Source organism: Molothrus aeneus, chromosome 5 (genome assembly GCF_037042795.1).
Source record: "Molothrus aeneus isolate 106 chromosome 5, BPBGC_Maene_1.0, whole genome shotgun sequence".
In the NCBI taxonomy this organism is placed as follows: Eukaryota; Metazoa; Chordata; class Aves; order Passeriformes; family Icteridae; genus Molothrus; species Molothrus aeneus.
This window is the reverse complement of record NC_089650.1, coordinates 37,922,910-37,947,133: the sequence shown is the minus strand read 5'-3', so window position 1 is coordinate 37,947,133 and position 24,224 is coordinate 37,922,910. Positions and strand designations below refer to the sequence as shown.

At 34.8% G+C, this 24,224-nt stretch overlaps 1 protein-coding gene across 2 annotated transcripts in view; it reads right to left on the bottom strand.

Annotated features, from left to right (window-relative positions):
* Positions 1 to 260: 260 nt before the first annotated feature.
* Positions 261 to 24,224, bottom strand: part of TAFA2 (TAFA chemokine like family member 2) — a 181,727-nt gene continuing 157,763 nt past the window's right edge. The window contains exons 3-6 of one of the 2 annotated variants that reach the window (XR_010783702.1): positions 23,769 to 23,921; positions 22,678 to 22,802; positions 8,921 to 9,169; positions 261 to 2,454 (exon numbers count right to left, since the gene is read on the bottom strand). Coding sequence is in view for 1 of the 2 variants with exons in the window: in XM_066550217.1 (XP_066406314.1) it covers positions 2,443 to 2,454; positions 22,678 to 22,802; positions 23,769 to 23,921 (290 nt within the window). In the remaining variant the exon portion in view is untranslated. The remainder of the gene's footprint in view (positions 2,455 to 8,920; positions 9,170 to 22,677; positions 22,803 to 23,768; positions 23,922 to 24,224) is intronic. The other variant, XM_066550217.1, reaches the window with a different exon arrangement.

The window sequence follows — 24,224 nt, the reverse complement described above, 5'->3', positions numbered from 1 at the left end:
CTTGGTGCTACTTAAATCATCTAAATGATAATTTTTCAGGATTCATATTTTGTGAAGAAAAAAAAATTTATTCAATCTGAACTGAAAACAACAGTACACCCACCAGAATTTCCCATAGGTATCAGTTCCTTTCAAACAAAAGACATTTCAAAGTGGTAGGAAATATAAAGTTAATAAAACCTTTGAGATTCTTATTCACCAAAAAATTATTTTGTTCCGTGAGTAAACAGATCTCCAATGCACACATCCATACAGGGAACTCTATGTTATATTACATTTTTATTCACTTGCTATGAATAGTCACAACATTAATCTACTGCAGAGAATCTATTCAGTATATTTGAAAATCCATTTATTTTCATTTATTGGTATGCATGTGTTACACTTGTATATAATACAGTATTTTCAGCGCTGTTTAAGAACAAGGAAACAAAGAAAACAAGTATTGAGAAGCATGATGTAGATTTTTGACCAAATAGAGGTCATATTTAGATTTTACAAAACAGCACATTTACACTTTGCACTGTCCCAGACAACCTCTTTAAGATGTTCCTTCCATCCTGAACCTCTTAGCACAAATCCATATAATACTAATCCATCCTAAAATACCAAGAGACTCAGTTTCTGCTACAATCGGTTTATTCTAATTAAATTTTAATCAGAAAATAAGATCTTTTTCTGTCAACATATTTCTTATTATTTCCCAGCAAAATGATAGAATATACTTCTCAGTTTTATTCCCAACAGTCATTTATTGTATTTAAGCTCTCCTGTGCAATAGTACAGCAGAGGTAATGAAATGGTTTTGGAACAGCAGGGGCTACGGCGACAGGCAGAGCTCACCAGGGTGTTCATCCATCACAGAACTTAATATATAACTAAACTAGCCATGTCAATGCCTTGTAATGATTAAACCATTTCCTTCTATTCCTTTTTTTTTCCTTTTTTTTTTCTTTTTATTCGGGTTTTTTTTCTATTTTTGGGGGTTTTTTGCTGTGTTTGATAACCACAGACTTAAACAAGCTTACTTCTATGTATTTTTGACTACCATTAGGTGTGTGTGGCTTTCATTTCAATTCACCAAAGTATACAGTCAGAACTCCCTCTAGTCAGTGTGTTTATGCAGTGTCACTAAAAGGAATTGCCAAATTTCTTTTGTATCAACATTACAGATGGTCCAATATACATTAAATGGAGTATAAAATTATACATTCTGTAATAACTTAGAAAAAAGCTCAAAGATGCTTAAGGCCTTCAAATATTGAGGATTTTTTTTTTTCATGTAACAACACATTTCAAAGTTCAATAATTTCTAACAAAACAGATCTGAATTGGATGACTGTATGCAAGCAAAATACCCATGAAGTGTAAAACTGGGAGAGCACTAGGACTTTTTTCCTTTATGGCAAACAGCCTGAGCAGACATCTACATAAGCATCCATCAGTATTTAGGTTCAAGGAAGAGATTTTATTTTTTAATAAAAAGACAAAAATTCTGAATGATTACCATCCAATATCATAACTGCAAAACTCATTTACATCCCTGCCTGTCTTTGTAAAAAAGGGATGAAATAGTGTAATTGACTTCTTACCATCAATTTAAATGAATTAAAGGTTAGGAAAGTAAAGTACATATTGGGAACACCGATTTCCTTCAAACTAAATCGAAATGCATATATTAAAGATATAAAATGCCTTATGATGGAAGTGGTAATTGAGTTTTGACCACTACTTTCTTTAACTGTTAAGCTGCAGTAGTTGGTTAGCCTTAGGGAAACATGTCAACCTGACTATACATTCTAATATGACTGATGTATTCAGATAAATATTACTTGTCAACAATAATTATTAACAATGGATATATAATTCCATTCCTATAACAAAGCAACTTCAAGATGTTGAAATATGTACCTTTGAGAGCTGCAAGATTAGAACACAAATAAAAATGTCTAAAACTGCGCCATGCTTGAGGACAATTTCTGCAACAGAAATTTAATTAAAGCAGTGTGCAGTCCCACCAGCAATCTGAACAGTGGACCAAGGATCATTTCAGAGTGAAGGATTCAATATATTTCAGAGTTTGTCTTCAAGATGAAAAGCCACTGTTCTGCAATGGAGAACCCAAAAGTTTGCTGCTTTTCTGCACCTTTAGAATATTAGTTCATGATTACAGCTGCAAATTCCTCAGCAAGTGTAATTCTACAAGTGTACACAGTTCAATCAGTTGAAATATTTGTGACACAGAAGTTCAAAATAACTTTCCAGTAGTTTTGATCTCAAGGCTGTTGCTGATTGCAAGCCAGGTTCTCATTGAAACAATTGATTCTGAAGGATACACCCCAGCAGTATAAAATTTCACTTCGAGGATTGCCTGGATGAATGAAATTCCTATGTGTTGTATTTAATGTTATCAGCCTTGAGACTGGCTTGAGTTGTCTTTAGCTATCGGGTTACCTGTAAAGAAAAAGAAAATGAGAAAATCAGAAATTGGGCATAGTGAATCTGTTTCTGAAGTACTGGGAAATGAGACTGCAGTGCAAGATCTCTGTCCAGCAACCTCTTTCTATTGTTTTTAAATAAGGGAATAAACCCCAATGATATTAAATGGCATTGCTCCCCAACTAAATTGTGGTTTTAAGTGTTTAGTGAAAATAGGATTCGACAATGAAAAATTGAACTGTGACCATGCTTTAAAATATAATAAAACCATGAATTGCCAACCCACATGTTGGCATTTATGTTTTCTGTGATTCTTTTTTTGTTGTTGTTAAAAATTCTGTATGTAACTATGCTTTTTAAATGTTTGCTATTGAGTATACAATGACTGATACTGTAGCTGTATTCTTCCATTCTTTGCAGGCATTTTTACAAAGCAATCATAACATCATAAAATCATTTAGGTTGGAAAAGGCAATGTCCTTTTAAAGGCTTAATGTATATAATCACCTAGTGGAGAAACAGGAAAAAATCACGCAGAAATTAAGTAGAGATAGAGATCCTGTTATTCACAAAGTAAAAAATTACAGAGGATTTAATTTAGAGTGGTTTCACCCAGCCGAACATGAAACAAGAAGGAAACAGAAGGACCACAAAGAAAGAGTGGGGGACAAAGCATTTCACAATAATTGGACTTTCCCTCTAACTGATTTGGATTTTAAACTTTAAAAGAAAAAATTTGTCATATCAAAGAAACATAACTTTGAGGAATATTTCTGCTGTGTCAGTGGATACGATTAATCACGTAATCTTTTAATATAAAACTGTGTCAGGGGGAAACATTCCAAGGCTTGATGAACAACTCATTGGAATGGTCACAACACTTTATGACATCAAGGGACATACGCTTTTCATTTTGATCACAGAGAGAAGGGTCATGCTCCTTAATGATGAAACATTCTTTTGCCCTCAGCAAAACTGTTTGCATACAGCTCTTGTCAGCTCTGCAGAGCATAACCGTACAACAAACAGAATATTAAACAGACTGTTCAAGGAGTTCATTACTTCAGTTTGCCTTCTCCACAGAGTTGTTTCTAGGAACTGCACTTGAGGCAATAATAAAATTGTGCTTCGTGATTTTTATGATACACAGGCTTATTTATTACACTGCTTTTATTTTGCTTTGGTCTTGCTGTTGGAAACAGCCTCATGTGATCCCTTCTAAAATGGAAGATTGCCTGAAAAAATAATAAAGAATTAATTTAACAGTCAGGCAACATATTTCTGTGCCCTGCACCAAAGCTCAAAAGGTTGATGCACCATCTTATTGTATTTATTTTTTTGCTTTATTGTAGCAAGCTGGAATTCTGCTCATAGAACCAGGTGCCACTGAGCTACACAATGTAAAATACACATCTTCTGATACTATCCGCAGGTGGAATTTTACTGGCTTCATTTGTGATACATGTCTCTATATCTATATCTATCTCTACCTATCTGTGTATCCAGTAAATAGCCACTAAGGCAAATAAGACACAGGAGCATCTCATATGAAGAAAGGCTGAGAGCGCTGGAACTCTTCAACTTGAAAAAGAGAAGGTTCAGGGGGAAACACATCAATGTGTACAAATGTGTGAAGAAAGGGGGGCAAGAAAATGGAGCCAGAAAGTGGTGCCCAGCAGCAGGACCAGAAACCGAGAACAAGCCAACACAGACAGTTTCCTCTCAGAAAAAAGTTTTTTACTGTGAGGGTGGCTGACTACTAGCACATTTTGCCCAGGGAGATTGTGGGCTCCATTACTGAAGATATTCAAAAGCTGTCTTGCCCTTACAGGCTTTAGATGTCTCTACTTGAGCCAGGGGGTGGCACTTTCAGAGTTGCATTCCAATCTCAACTATCCTGTGATGTATTATTTCTATTACACACAGATCTATGCATGGGCTAAGGTGATAAACTTCAGATAACAAAAATGGTATTTTTGCACACACATGACTTCTCAGTTACATGGCTGTTTTGAAGTGCAAATGTGCTTTTAATCACAGAAAAGTCAGCAAAATCATAATCTGCAGGCCTATCTACCCCCCCCCCCCCACCTAGCACTACAACCCTGTGGTGAAAATATCCCCATGAGAGTAACATACACTGTCACATAAATTAGATAGGTGATAAAAATAAGAAAGAAAAAGAGCAGATAGCCATTCAGATTTCTGCTCTATATCAGGTCACTCACCTACATACACACACACACACAAATATAAATATATTAGTGGTCCACATTTACCTCTATGTATGATGTTAATACTTCTTGTGCTCAAGCATAGATTGCACATCAACATGAATGGAAGTTATATATCCATACACCATACACATCAGGGAGTGAATAAACCTCTTGGATATTAAAGGCAGTTTCATAAAGAAGCAATGAAATTTTAGCTAATACCTAGTGATGGTAATCCCAGAAATGCTTAATTTTGGATATAGTAAATGCTATTTGATTCAAGTTTCTGGGAAGTAAGGTATTAAGGTATTGTGCCAAAGACCTTCATAGGAAAAGAGGGACCAATAACAATACATGTCTGATCTTTAAAATCCTTAGAGAACAGTAACACCCTGAAGTGTGCAAATCAAGTTTTCAGTTAATAATTAATATGTATGGAAAATTAACAATACAAATTTTAAAAGTACATGAAACCTTTAGCATCCTATGTGTTGATTTGAATTAAATTGTTCATTCTTGGAATGTAATTACTCCCTTTATAATAATAAATTTTCTCACATTGTTGTTATATCATAAATACACTAAATTAGATTCTCTTCATTTTCTTGTCCTAAATATGCAATTAAAGCATAAGTACTCTGCAGTTCCAGACTTTTTAATTTAAATTAGTGAGTGGCTGCTGTAAATTGGCTGTAATTGTATGTGGACTCGCTTGTTTTATTTTAACACAACATATAATTAAATTTACCTGAAGATTTCCACATTATTCTACTTACTAAATGTTCAGAACAAACTGAGTCTTTGGGTAAAATCTTTTTGCCAGGATAATGCAGAATGGATCAGAGATTAAAAGATCTCATGACATCACATTAGAAAAGCTACCAGCCTCAAGATATTTTTCTGGACAACCACAATGGGTGAAAAATATCCCCATTTGTGAAATCCACACATTGGATGAATACAGCAGATAATAGTGTTTATTTCATTAGAATAGATTTTCAATAAAAACTAAGTCTGATACTTTTACTCAGGACTTTCTTCTGCCTTAGAAGAGAAAGGAAGAAACATCAAGGCTGTAGGATGTAAAGAATGGCTGAGAGAATATTCCCTGAATAATAAAGCACTTCTCCCTAAAGTCAAGCACATTAGCATCAAAGTTACAGAACCTCAATTAGGTATAGTAAAATTCTTCTGTTTCTTCACAGAAACAAATATATCACAAATCATTAGCTAGCTACAGAATAGCTTCTGCATCCAAAATTAGGCACATAATTAATTATTATATAATAATGTTAGAATAAAACAGATAACAATATATGGTATATTGAAATTAGGTGTGTGCTGGAAAATTTCATAACACAACTTGTACATTACTATTTTTTGACTGGCAGCTTTTTGAATTTTTTTCTGTGTTTATCATAAGCCATACACAGGATCCATACTGAAAATTGACTCTAAAGTTTGCAAAGTCAAGCACTTGAAAGGTAGAAACTTGCCTTTTTATATCTCCCCTTGCAATTTAATTCTCTCTCTTTTCCATCATGCACAGTAAAGTGACTTTAGTGTGTGAGGAGAGTTGGAGGGAAGACAGGGCTATGCATCAATGGAAATGCAGAAAAGGTAAAATATTTAAGCCAATGTTTCTTGCCTTGACAGATGATTCCACATGGAATGGATGGACCCTCTGTTCTGGGTTTTCTCCAAAGAAACAGAAAGTATTAAGAGAGGATTTTTTCTTTTTAGTTAGAACTGTTCCATTGACTATATAAGATTGTGTGTGATCATAGGTCATGTCATCTAAGCATACTCAGGCTGTCTTTTTCTTTTTTTTCTTGAGATACGTAAGACACAGAAAGGATTTTTTTTTTTTTGTGAAAGCAATTAATAGCTCACCCTGAGCTAAGTGTAATTTCATGAGATAAAGTTGACTTGGCACCCCTTCCATTTTTCTCTAAACTATTAAAAGCCTCTGGGAAACAAAAAAGGTACGGGGATTTCAAGCAAAAATAAAAGGGGTCTCACAAATTTATTTAATAACCAACATGAGATATGCTAAATACAGGGAATGACAAAAGCCATAAGTAATGGCTTGAAGAAATGCCTAACATGAATTGTCCTCCATGTGCTGGAGAAAAGACAGAGATCCCATACCAAAACAGCACTTGTTTGTATGCAGTATATTCCTGTCCTTTTTGTGTCATTATTGCGGTATCCTTTCTTAAACAGTATGCAATACACCACAAAAAATTTAATAAAATTATGAACAAAGTGATTCTTTAGCAAATCATTTCTAAAAAGGAATGAACTCAGGAGGGCTACATCAGTCTTGTTCTTTTCTAAAACAAATAATTTTGTTGTGGTAGCAAGAAAATATCAATACTACAGTGTAGAAACAGGGCCCATATAACCAGAAACAAACATCTGCCAGTGCATTTTCTCTACTCATGCCCTCTGAGAATGAGGTTGAGGTTGGAAATGGATCTTTTGAACAGATGGAAGCACACTATTTCCTGGAACTTTAAAATCCATGCAGTGTGTTTGCCATGCGCTATCATTCATACATCGCTTGCGAAAGAAAATGACAGCTTGCATTGCCACTCGTGCCTGTCCATTCACTGAAACAGTTCAACTTGTAAGCTTAGAAAATGCTTCTGTTCTAGTACTACTGTCTTGTACCAGTGATAATCCTAAGTACTTTGCAAATGTTAACAAAGGACAGGTTCACAATTTCCTCACAGATGGATAATCATGTCATTTATGTTCCAATGAATTGGGTAAAGTGGACAAAAAGATGTTAAGGACCTTTCTGGAATAGGGCTCATATATGTATAGACCCCTTACAGTAGGTAGATGTGGATTTGGGTCTTTATTGCTAGATAACTGAGTTTCTGGAGGGAGGAGGAACCATTTCAAAAGCCTGAAAAATGAAGGTGACTCAAGCACATTTCAAGAGAACTGCAAGAGAAAACCATTAATGAGGACATAGGCCCTTATTTTAGTATTACAGACAGCCCTTCGACTGGGCTAATGACAAAAGGCAAAATTTGAGTTACTTTTTGAGCAGTCTGGAAAACAGATATTTAATGATAACTACACAGATTCACTTACCTTCAGAGAAGGTTATGTATCGGAAGACACTTTTTCAAGTCATCAAATGTTTCATTCCTGTTTATAAAATTTTGATCCTACCTAACTTTTTATTTAAGGACTCAAGAGCTTCAAATTTTTCCCTTAGTTTTATTTTAGGCACTGCAGTATGAAAAGTATTAATCTAAACATGTTCCCAAGCCTGTTAAGTGATTTAGAATTCTAGATCCTCACGCTTGTCCTTCAGGAGCTATGAGTAGCTCATTTTAATAATTAAAAAGAGTATTTCCCAGGACATGACTCAAAAGGCTCCCTTTGATAACCATGAAACTCTAAAACCTTATAATTCTTTCATATTTTTATTGCATAGTGACTAATCAAAACTCACTTTTGATAGTTCCTGTGCTTAGGACTTCCATTATAGAGAGACAAACATTCTGAAAACTCATTTCATGCAATGCCATTTGAAATACAGCTGTACTCCTTTATTTCCCACTGCTCTTAAGGATTTCAGCTGGAAATTTTTGGTTGTAAAGTGAAGATCTAGACGGTCAGTGTTAAAAATTTTTAAAAGTCTTTAGAAACCTTTCCCATGTAAAGTGATCTTTCCACTTACTTCAAATAGTCTGAAAGGTAGGACTAGTAAAGTAGGTAATGGAAAAATACCTCAGAGCATGGCGTACGTTCCTGTAAATGATAAAGGTCTTCAGCCTTAACACAGTTTTAAGATAGGTAAACAGCTTCTAGCCTGTCTGAGGAATTAAATGGAAATACCCAATTCTTAGGGGTTTCTTATGAAATTTAAGTAATTCAGTATGTGATACTGAGCTTTCAGCTACAGGTGCCACACCAGACTGGATGTATTAAGATGGACTTCTCTTCCAAGTGCTGTTCTCTAGAGCATCTGCTGTTTTCCCATGGAGTAACTAAGCTTACCAACTGGGTCTATCTCTGAAAGTCAAGAGTGTGAAGATATTTTAGGGCTCCCAGAAGCATCTAAGTAACGCTCTGAGGCTGCTTGCTTAGTAGCACAGTCAGAATCTCTCCAACCACCCTCCAGAAACTCTGCCCAAATGAGCCACAAATCTGCAATGTCCACAGCAAACTAAGCAACTGCAATGAGGAGTAAGGCACAACAATTCCTGTTAATACTGTGTAAAACCTGTATTTGTACACACCTGCTGCTCTGTGAGTAATAAACCGGGGCTGGAACACATTTTCTGGAGTGGTTTGACTCTTTATTCCTCAACGAACGTTCTGGCCCTTCCTTAGAATCCGACCAAGACTAGGATTCATCACAACTAGTGCTCCATCGTGGAGCCAGAATATTTTTTGTGTGTGGAAAAAACAAAAATTGTCATCAGGCACAGCAGAAACCTCCTTTCTCTACTTCTCCATTCGGACTTGAGGAGTTTTTACACGTTTGCCTAAGAAACAAACACATGTCAAGTACTACACTGTTATGAAATTAGTTACAGAAAACAAAACGGGGATAGTTGGAATATTTTTTTAACTTACAAGGATAAATAAAAAATGACAGGTTAAAACATTTCAGAATCAGAGAAAATTCTCGTAGGAAAAGTGCATGGTCTTTAAAATACCCAAACATACTCAAATTCAAACCAAAAAGCAACAGAAACTGATAGATTACACTCACTTCTGAAAGTAATCAGCAAAATTTAAGTATGATAAAACAGTAATTGAAAAGTTCTTTGAGAATAAGTTCATACATAGACCTGTGGTACAGAAAGGAGTCATGAAGTCAGAAGACAATTCCTTCAAAATGAAAGATTTGAGTGTGTTCTCCTCACATATGTTTAAAGCAAAAAAAAAAAAAAAATTAGAAGGTTACAGGAAACACTATAAAATAACAGAGGACACATTTCAAAAGACAATATTCAATTCAGACAGATAGTTCTTTATCTAGATGTTTGAGATAGATTTTGAACCTGCCAATAATAATTGCTTCTGATGTGATACACAGCATCTCAACAGATCACCAAAATTTCTTGAAGTTTTCTTCTTTTATTTTCTTAACCCTTTTAAATTAAATATCATGCTGCAGATCATTGAAAATATACAAGATTAAACTCAAAATTTCAAAAATTTCTTGCTTAAATAAAATCTCTACATATTTGAATACTATGAAATCAATTAATATGGTCCTGTGTTCATACTTCCTTGAACTGGATAGTTTACAAAATAAAATAAATTGGTACATCTCACTGGGATAATTGTGATAGTGAATCATTGATGAAGATATATGAGTTACATCAAGGCTAAATCCAATTCATTAGTCCTTCCTATATACTCATTATTACTGTCTTCCAAAAGGTTATGCCACTGTATTGAACATACCCTAATTTTCTCAATGTTTCTGTAACTCAGTGGAGAACAGAGTTTGTGGTAGAATTATTTTAATGTAACACAATGTTTCATTTACAGACAACAATTTTAAATTAAAAGAAGACTTAAACAAAAACCTTATTTTACTTTCTGTAACAGATAATAACTGCAGCAATTCAGACAAGGATTATCCTCTTGAGCTTTTTATGGTGCTCACAACTCCATAGTGGGACTGCAGCATGGCGGCATAAAAGACTGCAAGACAATTAATTACAAAAGAGTAATTTTTTTCTCTTCTACACCACTTATCCTGCCTAATCATCCCAACTGGGAGAGAAAAATAACCTCTTTCCTTTCAACATATGAGGAAACTGAAGCATAAGAAAGAGTTGTGCTACCCTGTCAGGAAGTGTTAACGGAGAGATGGGAACAGAGTCCTTCTGTCTTTGGCTTTATCTGACTTCATGTACCTATGGAAAAGGCTACACTTGTTTTTTATTGGAAAGGAAAACCTATAACAAGCATTTTCCTGTGTTTACATTCTAAATACAAAAAAGCAAAACAAATTTAAAAAACTCAAATCCAGCCTTGTTTTAAAACTAGACTGAGGTTCTAAACTGTCTAATAGGCATAAAAATTTTCATCTTTTAATATATTTTTCTAGAAATGAGGTCAGAACTTCCAATTATCCCCACTAAAAAATCAGGTTGTCCAAGTTAATCAAATTTGAGATATTTTTCAAATTTTATGCTGTAGGGTTTTTCCTGATATTTTGAATGGAGAGTAACAAGCCATTTGGACAAGTTCAAAATAGAAATGTAAATTATTTCCTTACCTGTAATTTTATCGTCTCTATAAGAGTACCTGCTGTTCTGTTAGTGCAGTACTGATGTGTTTTCTGCCTTTGTCCCAAGCTTCAGAGATTTCTCTGGTGATTTTTCCCCACTTGCTTACCAGCTTCCACTGCTGGCATTTTGAGGAAGTGCATTCACATTTGTCTCCAGGAATACTGCCATAGCTGAGGGAATATAAGATAACTAAAAAACAAGTTAGAAAACAACAGAACCAATATCCAGGAAGGAAAAATTATTTAAAAACAATGAATCAGTCATCAACTTGAATCCCTTTGATAATTTTCCTTTCTCTTTTCATCCATTTAGAATTTCCACATGAAGAAAAGACTTTTCTGTGCTTGGAGAAATTTTGGCTTAAAAAAATAGGCACTGACAGAGTAGTGGGTACCATTTCAGAGAATATAAAATTAATTTTTAGGAAATCTAATTTTAACCTTCTCCTGTATGAGTACCCATCATGCCATTAGTCCAATATAGATAAGAAAGACAAGAAAGAGAAGAAAGATGGCAGATCTGGAGGATTTCAGAAAAATCTTTGATATCTTTTCTCAAGTCCTAATAGAGCTGTGAAAAAGGAAGACATGGCTTTTCACCCAGAGGCTGAACAATAAGAAGGATTTCTCATTGCCCAGGAAAACAACACATAAAGCCTCTTTCACTAAGGTACAGCCAAGATTATAGTTTCTGATTCCCAATAGTTGTAGTCATCTTGGTCAAAGATGAAAAGAACAAGTGCTGTCAGTTTAATAAGTAAATGTTTTCTTGCTTGAGCATTATGGAGACATGCAGGTGAAAGTTACAACACCTTATAACATCTCTGTACTCAGGATCATCTGGATATGATTTTTGAACTTCACAGTGAAGAGAAAATAAGTATTCTGTCAAAGCTAAAAATGAATGCTAGGAGTTTCAACTAAGAACCTACTGTGGCATTCAATTTAAAATGTCTTCCTTATAGAACATGTCCAGTTGTCTTCATATATGCATTTTCTCATTATTTTATCTAAATAGATTGTGACCTAAGACAAAGTATGAATGAATCAAAGTAGCTAATTGCAATTAGACTCTGGAATTCTAAAATCTCATGTAATGAAGGAAAGACCAAAAGGCTCAGAAGAGGTTGTAGCCTTCAAATTTCAGGAATGTAAGTACCAATAATGTGCTTTAAGGTTGCGAGAAAGAAAAAGGATTCTGGCAATTTCCTGACTGACCTTCGAAAAAGTAATTGGCTTTCCAAGAAATAGGCTTCAAATTTGTCAAGTTGAGTTCTAGAATAAAGTCTCCTGCTCCTTTTTTGTTCTTCATGAATGAGGAATAAAAATTATTAGCAAGTGGAATTGGAATGATGCCTTGAAGATGAGAAATTTACATTTTCCAAGGTGACTGAAAAGGTGACAAGGAATCAGGACAGAGAGATGTCAAATTTCTATAACAACTAATCTGATTTTGGAGTGCATTTGCCTGAATTAGAAACAGCATGAGCAGAGATACAGTTCTTTGGTCTTCCTTTGTCAGGAACATGGTTCTAAGCCACAAAGTTTGAACTCAGGATGAAGAAACAAGTCCTTCTGGCTGGCATCAGTAATTTATCTTACGACATTCTTCAATCTGAAGAGACAAAACTGCAGCTCTATTAAAATTCTCAGATCTATTACTACTGAATTTGTAGATGCACGTTGATTTGACACAATGCTGTGTTTCCTTGAGAACCCATTCTTCTTCATAAACTGGAGACAAACTTTGGTTGGTCTTGCCAACATAATTTTACAGGTTTCATCATACAAATAAGCCCTGGTGGACGGGATATTTTGTAGCTTCAGCCAGAATCTGCACTTCAGAGTTCTATGGCATTTATCATTGCAGATATGGAAGGTGATGGATGATAATCAGGACTGTAAGATCTACGAAGGGATCATCTGTATATTCTAATAATGCCGCAGAAGAAAGCTCAGAGTCCATTTTATAGAACATGAAAAGTCCTTTGGAGTATTTTCTCTATACACAGCCGTAATAACTTTCCTGAAATTGACTTGGTGTTCACCAGGGTGGTAGAAGAGTAAACTAAAAGTCATAAAAAAAATGTGCAATTTTGAAATTCTCATGGAAATTAACTCTATGCTGGTTGCTTTCTTTCTTAATTTAGCCATAGGCAGCAATCTTCCATTTATTCCTACCTGAGTTTTTTCTTTGTTTAGAAGAGTTTTCACAAAGGATAGGACTATCTTCATTATTCTTAGGAAGAAATATTTAAAATTTACAACCATGCTTACTTTGCTATGCAATGGAACAATGTCTGAGTAATCTGATTTCAATTGGTTTGAGAGTTGTTCACTCCTCCAACTCTGTGACTCTGTAGGCTCAGAATGCTCTGTATGTCTGATTCTCCACTTCATAGTGATTATTATTCATTTCCTTCCCTATAAGAAGGCAGAAAAGCAGAGCTGCGCCAAGGGGGTGTTTCTGATGTTTTCTATAATTAGTCCTAATGAGTAAGGAAATACCTCAAGAAAACTATGTTGTTTTGAAGAAATGAAAGCATTACCTTTTGAACAATTGAGGGCCAGCCTCATACATTTCTGCAACTTAGCAGTGATGTAGAGTTTGTGAAGCCTGAGCCAAATACCCAGGGAAAGAGGAAAAAATTCTGCCTGAAGCTATTTAGGCAGCAGATCATGTGAGGTTTCAGAATACCCTGGTCTCTCTGACCAGAAATATATCATTTCTGACTTTCAGAAATGATCCAAAGAAGCCCCTACAGGCTGAAAAGGAGGGCAAGACAAAAAGAAGCACTAGTCTTAGAGCATGCCAGCATGACTCACATGATACTGGCATTTGAATATCATCTTGTACAGTAATTTCTGAGATATTAGAACCTGACAAAATTTTTCCAAGAAAATTTAAAAGGACTGCTAGATATTCAAAGAGCCCTTTTTGCACAGCTGTGAATGGCAAAGAGACTGGCAGAATGAAGCTGCAAATGGAAGTGGAAACACCTTTAATTTTGGTGTCAGGACTTTGGAAAAGTGGAAATTCATGGGGTGAATGAATTGAAGAAAACCAGTCATTAACAAACGGCCTTAAGCACTTGTTCTTATTTTCCACCACAGAGGCAGAAAATTATTTTTCAGACATGAGGTCAATATCTCAAACATGCCAGCAAAGGACAAAGGAGAAGAATAAAAAAAGTAAATCGCAAGTTGAATTTTTTGGGACAAAGGCAGAAAACATCTTGGCTGGACAGATTAATTAGAGAATTTGCACATGGAAAGAAGTAATGGTTGCAAAAATCACTGGTTAGTAATTAATGGCATGCAGTTGAAATCTAATTGCATTTTTCTTTAAATATTGAATAGTTTGCTTTGATTGCAGCATAATTCTGTCAATGTTCAGGTTCTGGAGAAGCTAAAATGGTGCCTTACAATGCATCCTAGCTGCAATCTTACCTTCAGAAAAACTATTCCCTGACAAAAATGCATAAACTACAGCTTATACTACTATGCTGTGGGTGTGATGAAGGGATTGCAAAACATTTCATTTTTCATTATTTCTACAGTGTGTCTACAAACAAAAAAAATTATATTGCCTCTTATGAATAGCTCGAGACCATACTCAGTGCATTCACAGGGAGATATAGCAAGGTAATTTATAATCAGGCTCCATCTTTTGAAAAGATCTGTACCTGTGAATATTGCCTTTAATCTATTCTCTCTTTTGATGTTACTCACTTTCATTCTTCATTTCAGTATCCATTGGACTCAAACTCAGAACAGAACTAAACAAAATTTGAAACTGAAAATGTCATGGGATTTGAATGCTTGGATTATCCTCACTCACCCAACAAGTTTTACTGACCTTTCAGTCTATTATTTGCTTATTGCATTTCACACCACAACACTTCTTCCTTTAATCCTTTATTCCATAATTGCTCTTTTGCAGACATTTCAGAGTAGGTTTGCTTCTGGGGAAAGGACCATGACATGTCTAGATTTCTGTGACCACAAAGGAACATCAGCAAGGCCTAGATTCCTGCCAAATGGAGACTCACAACTTTACTTAGGGTAGAACTAGGCACACCAACTTCACATTAAAGAAGCAAATTTGGTATATAAAAGCTATTGTTAGGAAAATCAGTAAATTGCATAGCCCTGAATACTGATGACTCCTTTTAACATGTGTTGGCTGGCATGATAACTATTTCCTTCAAAATGTCCAAGTGTCCTAAAAGATTAGTGTTTAGGTGCCCTACAAAAAATACAAAGCTTCAAAAGGAAAGAACTGCGGTGCTAGATCAAAACAATAATTACTGATTAATACAAAAGTCCAGTTTGACCCTAGAAAATGTCATCCTATTTCCACTACCAGCTTATTTGTCCCCTAAAACTTGTATTTATTCTTAGAAAATATGTGCTTGCCACTTATTGCTATTTTAATGACAGATTAGATACAGTGGTCTCTGAGTTAGCAAAGAGAAACATGCTGAGACAGCTGCAAATTTCTCCTAGTGATAGATTAGCCAAAGGCATGGAAAGAAATACCATAGCAACAAAGAGGCTGTCACAAGTGCAATCAGTCTTTTCCATGGGTAATATTTTGCTACAGTTTGTGCACTCACTTATATTGTAATCATATCATTTTTATGAACCTCCAGGTATTGCTGGTCACTGTATATATGTACATTATACCAATAAATCTTCATTTTAAATTAAAGAAGGAGATGAGGAGTCTATACAGAGGCTCTGAAGTGAGGCAGAGGAGCAAAGCAGTTTTACAGTGAGGTGGTTTTTTCAATTATAAAACCCCTTACATAATAGTAGAAAAAGTACTTCCTGTACCTGACACATGGCAGATCATTCATCTATCTTATAGTTATTTCACATTTCTCAGTGGTCAAATTTTTTTATGTCATGTAAGTTAGTAGCATTTTTACTCTGTAAAACATGTCATGTGAGAAATACACTGCTTTCTTAGCAGTCACTGAGCACAACTACCATACATTCTGCCTACCAGAAACATCCTGGAATAGCCTACACATTGTATTTAGATGATGAATTTCTGCTTTTTCTAATTCCATATCATTACTACTGCTGTTTCTGAAAAACCCAGAGGAGGAAGAGGAACAAAGACATGAAGAAGGAAGCAACCACATTTTTAACTTTGGCAGAAAAAACAGTAACACTTAAAGAACCTATGGATCTGTTGCTTGTCTGAACTACAGACCAACAACTAACATTGCTGCATTGCTAACACTAGGTAAGGCTCAGTTACAAGAAAAATGCCATTCTCCTTTCATATCCAGGGACACATTTTAGCTCTCTTGTAATTATTATTATTATTATTATTATTATTATTATTATTATTATTATTATTATTATTATTATTATTATTATTATTATTATTATTGTTATTATGTCTTACTCAAGCAGCAGTTATTACAGCACTGATAGCAGTTGAGTCACCACTTTATGCTGCCTCTTGATACTTGGAATCTGAGTAGCCCACCAAAATATAAAGGTACCAGACAAGGGTCCTTCCATTCCTCATGCTGAAAGGGTTATGAACAGCATACTTTATAAATGGAAACATAAATAAAATTACTGTCTCCCCTTTCATCAGCTGTAATTAATTTAGAAACAACTCAGCATCTGCAATTGAGAAAGAGGTGATAGAGTAAAAATGTAAGCAGCATTTATAAATAGTAACAAAACTGCATTGATTGAGAGCAGTGGGATGCATATACTGAACACAATTTGGCTTCAAATGAAGCCAGTTGGTGTGTTCAGACAGTAAATTTTCTATTTTTCCAAGGAACTTATTCAATTTTGAGTTTTCTTTAAATTCTGGAAGCCATAATGTAAAATTAGATAAATTGGAATATTTCAAATAACTGAGCTCAGGCTATCTCCTATATTGTTTTTGAAGGTATAGATGCTCTCAGTATGAGTATGGATTTCTCAGCATCCTGGCAATATATCTGTTCTTTTCACACTAGTCGTCTGTCTTTGGTATTGATTTGGAATTCAGATTTGAATTTGGAATGTAGATAAATATACTCACTATGGATTTATTTTTGGATCTGTAATATTTCTCTTTTATTTCTCTCTGCCCTTGTAATATTTATTTTATTTTATTGCAGTACTCTATTTCTGCTATTGGTTTGGCATATAGTTACATAGTAATATACTAGGTATTGATTTCTTTCTGTTCTGCAGTTTGCTTTCCTCCACATTCCAGTTCCTTCAACCCTTCTTAAAAGTGTAGGTGCTCAGCTATTCCAGAAGCTGAATGCTCATTTCCAAACCATAGCCCTTAATAACCTGACTGAAAATACTTCTTTCCCTTGTTTATAGGAAAACGTTACTCACTTTCAATTTCTAGAGATTTTCAGGGGTTAATAATCAATATTGACTATGTATCTGATTTTTCCATTGTTTTTAATTTATATTATTAGTATTAGTATTACACCAACAATTCTAAAACAGGAACTGTTGCCAATTTTTAGTGAGTAGTAGATACTGGACATGTTGCTCATCATCGTATGAGTCACTAATTCAGCTCACTGCTGTGTACCTTCAGAATATGAGCATTTTTAAAATATTATATTATATTATATTATATTATATTATATTATATTATATTATATTATATTATATTATATTATATTATATTATATTATATTATATTATATTATATTATATTATACTATATTATACTATATTATACTATATTATACTATATTATATTGCATTTGATAGGGGTCAAAGTCCACAGCTTCCCAAACTGACAAAGAATGAATGGGCCTTTATGGTCATCTTCCTGCTGAAAACCACATCAAAGTGACTAAATTATCTAAGCTAGCTGCTTCTTATTCAACATTAAATATCTAAACATTAGCAGCTAAGTTAGTCATGATAGTTTTCCTCTAGATTATTTGAGAAACATAAGCACCACCAGAAGACAATTTATCAGACTTAGAACAAAATCAACTGTCCTCTGGAAGTGAACAACTCTATCTAAAAGTAAAAAGACAGTCTAGAGCTTGGGCTGGTTATCTCACTCTAGAGAGTCCTAACCCAAGCAAAGTCCAGTAAATTCTACCCCACATAATTTAACCACAGTTTAATGTTAAACTATGCCTCATTCCACAGGCAGTTCTACCAAATAAAATGAAAAGACTGAGGACAAGGTAGCATTTCATTACTATGCAATGAAATTGTTCGACACTGCACCAGGGAGGGTTTGGACTGAACACCCAGAAGGTTTTCTTGACCAAGACAATTGTCAAACATTGGAAGAGGCTTCCTAAAGAGGTGTCCAAGCCTATCAGTGTTTCAGAGACATTTAGACAATGTTATGATTTACATGTTTTAATTTGATGAGCCCTGAATTGTTCAGGTAGCCAGATGTGATGATCAGTGTATGTCCCTTTCAACTGAAATAGCTTGTTTTTTTCTATACTTTTTCTCATGAAAAATACCATTGCATACTTTTCTATATGTTTATAAAATATCAGTCTGGGAACACTCTCGCACTGCCTGGAGCAAGTACACACTTCTTCAGTCATGTTCCACTTCCAGAATCTCAAGATGAGACCCAGCATACACCACTTTACCTTGTTCTTTTTCTCTAAATTCTGCAGGAAAGGCACACAGGTTTATGAGCTGCCCAGGAGCCATGACATGTTCCAAGCTATTCCCAGGGTGGTTGCCTGGAGAACTGGGACCCCAGGAGGCACTGGAGCACTTTATGTAAAGCCTACCTGTATCACAAAGGTAGCAGGCAATGTACTCTTTTTAAAAGTACAAATAAAGCCTGGCATCTAGATCTGCCCAGGGAAAAGCCCTATCCAGAGACAGACCTCTGATGTGGAATATACCCTATAACTAAGAGAAATATTTAATTCTTTCTCTTCAGCTTTTATCTGACTGCAAAATGTTAGTTTTCACTCTTTGTAAAGAGCTTGTCTGTTTGATATAAAATCAGAGAATTTTTAAAATGTCATTCTCAGTTTTATACGTAATAACAGTATATTTTTCAGCTGATGGGAAATTTTTTTTTTTTAATACAGACCCTTTCCTGTATTGCAAGAAGAGAAAGGAAACACAAAAAAAAAAAGAGAAAGAAAACAAGAAGGAGAACTTCTGGAACTAGAATAATTATATTAGAAAGAGGCTGTAGAAGAAAGAGTACTGCAAATGTAAAAAACAAAAAAAAGGATTTTTCACTTTTTTGAAACTCTTTTTTCATCATTTAGAGAGGGTAATGTGACAAAAATTTTGTGTTTATGTATCAAAAATTGAGACTTGCCATGTGGGGGAAAAATGCAATAGTTTCCTTTCACAACAGTTTCTTAGCCTGGAGGAGGATGCCCAAGTGTGCCTGGTAAAATTGCAGCTATGGTCATAATCCTGGCATAATTCTCCTAATGTATTAATGAACATCCTCTTTAGTTTTGGTATTATGACTGGGAACACAAGCCCATATTTCTTTATATGGTGTAGAAAAATTTACTGATTTACCTAAGTTGTCAGTGTCTTTTTCTCCCTTCCTCTCCTGCAGGCTACATAGCCCCAAAATAGTCAGTACTCATCTTATTCATACACATTTTTCCCCATATTCAGTTCTTTTCTATGGTTAATTCTTAATATCAACCTTTCCCCACTAATATGTAAACAGATTAGGAAAATAATACCCAGGTTTTTATTCTAAAGGTAAATAATTTCCAAATTTGATTTCTTAACGTTTGAATTCTGAGTACTTCTAATTCATTATTCTTGTATGACCTTATTAGATCTACATAATTGAACAAAATACAAAACCTCAAGTAGACCACATTTTTAAAAATCAATTAGTTTTCTGCCATTTTTTATCTGGCCTGTTTTGCTTAGTGACTAATACCATAACTATTAGGAAGTCAGTATCATAATTTTTTACAATAGTGAGATTATATAAACAAACAGAGGTGGACATTCAAAATACCTCCTTCCTCCACTGTTCTTATTTCTAACATAGAGGTTAACTATTAACAACTCATGATGTGGAAATGTAGGTGCTACTTTTCAATTTGGTATCCTGTAGAAGACAGTACTTCAGCTGGTAATTGGGTCAGGATTTTGGCACATGAAGAAGGCAAACTTACAGAAAATGTTTGGAGGTGAAGATAAACTTTTTTTTGGCCTTTCAGGAAAGCCTTGAGAAGGTTTTTCTGTAATTTACTTAAATCACCCAAGTTATTTAGTTCCCTTTATTTCTTTACGCTTTTACATTACACATGATAATCACATATAGGTTATTTCATTTGACAATCAGAAACTTATTATTCATAACTTCTTAATATTGGCTCTCTGTACAGTTATTTTTTATTTTTCTCAAAAGAAAAGGGGGAGAATTTTGGAAAAAAAAGAGCAATTTAGAATTTTTTCCTTTTATTTCTATAGACCTTGGGGAGCAGAAAGAGGAGCTACAAAAATATGGTAGTGACTACATATAAGGGAAAATTACTTGCCCTTTGATAATAAGCTACTCTGTTAACACAAAGAACCACACATAATTCCAATAGCAATATGTATTTTACTGGCCATCAGAATGATGTCTCTTAAAATCACAGGTCACTGATTCTGAAAGAGAGACCTTCCTTCACCTGTCACTGACCTGGTTTCAATGACTTAGGGAAACTTGCAGTCAGAATTTGAATTGAAGTTTGCTATTGTCTCAGAATAGCCTTGCAGCTCTGTGGGAAATGAAAGGAAAAGGAGGAAAACATAGAGCATCTGGACAAACTGGAAGGCAGGACAAATAGGGGGAATTTAAGGTGACTAGTGTTTCCTTTTCAGTGGTGCTAGGTCTGTAAGCAGGTTATGGTGGCCATCGTACTGAATCAGCGTTCATGATAGCACATATAGAAAAGGACTGGCTTTTCCAAAGCATCATTATGGAAGAGCTATGAAATGAGTCCTGAGGATTGCCCCCACCATGGAGAACAAGAAAGTTCCAGCTGCTGCAAAGACACAAACCTAAAAGTCTAACAACAACAAAGGCATAAGCTCCTGGCGACAGGAGCCTTGGGCTTATTTAGATCCCTAACAGCAGAAAAACTTCATCACCTCAACCAATGCAGAGAAACCTATAGTCTGACAAAGAAGAATAAATCTGTGAAGAATAAATCTCATCAAAGCAATCATAATGGTTTTTTCCCCTTTTTGTAACCTCTTTTTTTCCAGGAGAAATATAATTCAGGTCCACATTTTTACTTACGATTCGTTAAACTCTCTCAATACATAGAAAATGGCAAGTATTCTGTAACACTAATAGTGTTGTGTAGTAGTAACCAGGAAAAATTTCAAAACACACACATTTCTATTTCTATTTCTATTTATGCTTATGCTTATGCTTATATATTTATATATTTATATATTTATATATTTATATATTTATATATTTATATATTTTTATTTCTTTAGCATCAATCTGGTTCCTTTTTGATTATATTCTATATGCACATATATTTTACATGCATATAATCAGATTTGCATTGGCATTTATAAAGTTAAGTGTGGGCAGCATTCCAGCAAGGTTGTTTTCAGAAGAAACACATCTAAAAGTGGCTTCAGGAAGGGAACTTTAAAGCAAACATTTTGGAAGCATCCTTCCTTCAAAGAATGTCAAAATGTTTTGGAGATTTATAAATACAGAAACTGAAACATAGAGTACTCTGTGGAACAGAAGAACTATAATTCAGTCAGTACATGCTTTATTTCACCACAACCAATGTGTACCAGAAATTTAGTGCCTATGTAAGGAATATTTCAGTAAAATTACATAGATGCTCAAACACCTGTTTAGAGTAAACACCAACCTAGCATGTTATGGCCTGACACTACAAACTATTAAGTACACAAAAGAAAAATCAGTCATGAGTACACGTCCTGGGGTGCAGGGAGGAAGGTGTTTATACTTAAACACATGCATATGTGTCTTCAGAGTACATTTTCATTTTTTGTATGCTGATGAAGAATTGTGTTGACCCTGACAAGATACAATGCCGTAATTTTAGGAAGTTTGTGCGTTTAATGCTTATCTAAAAATTTGTTTTTCTTCTGTTTCTGTTACCCACTAAAATGCAAAGTTGACAGCATGTTTACTTGTTTGTCAGACATTGTATATGAGCTTATATATTTCTGTTAATATAAATTTTAACCAATAATATGAAAAGTGTAAAGTGGAGGAAAGGAACTCCCTGAAAATCTGTCAAATTTTTTTAGTAAATCACGGTTATACAAGATGGAAAAAAACAGATCATCCTGTAATGACACCTCAAATGCTTACCATGCTCAGTGCTTTCTATGTAGAAATGTGGTAATTCCATGTCACTGAAAAATATGCTGGTTTGATACCCTTTGAATGAAGAGGTTAGAAAAGTGTACAGACACAGTGCAACTGATTTCAGAGAGAAATACATATTAGATTATAATGCATTTGATCATTACTGTTAGTTGAAGGGATCAACTCTACTATCTCCAGTGCTTACCTGAGAAGGTCTGGACACAGCTTACTATGTTCAAGCAATTGAAAAGTATGCTGAGAAAAGTGTGAGGGACCAGGAAGTCCAATCCCAGTACAACTCTCTTCCCATGCTTCTTTAGTCTTCTCAACTTAGGTCTTCTTTGTGCACCCAATTTCCTGTGCACCTTTCTTTTTTTTTACTTGTTGGTAACATGTCAGGTTGGTATCATACCTACCCTAGTTGTTTTCACTTTATTCCCAGAGGAACAGCTCCATCCCTTACGATCTGGAAGAACTTTACATTCCTCCCCTTCAAGACATGGTTGCATGTGGCACCACCATTTCTGCTCCACTATTGAAGCTACAAAAGAAAACAAATGTATTTGTGTTTTATGGAAATGGAAACTTTAAGATGTCATTATGCTGCAACATTTCTTTTATTTTCCAGGAAAATATGAGAAACTTGTTGACTGACAGCCAGTCTGTGATTTTCAGCCACCTCAGAACCTTCAGAAGAAATTAGGTTTCCAATTTGCAAAAGGTGCTAAGTGCTTCAAAGTCAATTTCTTCACAGCATTTCTTCCCAACTTCATTTTTATCTTGCTCAGCCAGATTTCAAAGTCTTAAGTAGAATCTCTTCTTTTGCTTGGTCTAGAATATAGCCTAGCATAGCTTGATTAAATTTATTCCCCAGTGATGACATATTTACAGCTTCTCTGACAACCAACAACATATCAACATTAAAGAGATCATGTAAAGGGTGAATCCTGCCACTCTCTCAGAAAAAGAGATGTGAAAAATTATCTAGTATTTTCCAAAATAAAACATAGGAGCCTGTACCAAAATTGCTAAGTAAGACACTAATATTGCACTGTGAATAGGAATAACAGTGTAGGTCTAAAAAGATGAAAAACTGACAGAACTGTGTTCTGTTTGTTTGCTGGTTTCTTTCCAGTGAGATAAATATATAAAGATGTAATACTGTAGTACATGAAAATTATATGCTTATGTAGGTTTTGCATAAATACTTTTAATTAAGTGAATTTCATACAATTCCAAAAGTCCTCTTTTTAGTTAGATCAAATTTAGCCTCTCAAGAGGCCTCTTTCTCTGGCATAATAATTTTGTTTAGCATTTTCAACGAAGCAATAGCAAATAATTAATTTTTCCATCTTTCTCCCATTCACCTTGGACACTTCCGTCAAAATGCAGAAGATTTCCTACTTATTTTAAATAGTTAACTGTAATGGAGTGGGTGTCATTAATGATCTTAAGCCAGCAAAATTCCCAGGAACACAAAGAAAAGAAGCAATAGAAGGAGTCGCACCATCAACACAAGAAGGAGCTGCCCGGGTGGTACCTGCTACCTGCCCAGGGAAGCAGGAACACTTCACTGTCTGTGATCTTTCTTCTATCTTATTCTTATTGCAGCATCTGTGAAGCGCCACCACTTCACAGGTCCCAGTTTTAACATGGTGAGCTGTGAAAATAAGAAGATGAACAATTTGATATCTTTGAGAAGTAACATCATATTGTTTCATTTGGATTTTTTTAATTAGAAATGCATTAAACTCGGCTCTGTAAGGCAATCTGCCATACATGAAATGAGAGCTGCAATGTAATTAACACTCGAATGGAGAGTTGATCTCTTTTCCAAAAATAGTATAACTATTTCAGGCAGAAAACACTGGCTAAAGAAGAACAGTTGGATGAGGCTCCATGTGGGCCTGTACCAATGAAGCGGGAAGCAGAAACATAAATTTAATCTAGAAACTACATTAAT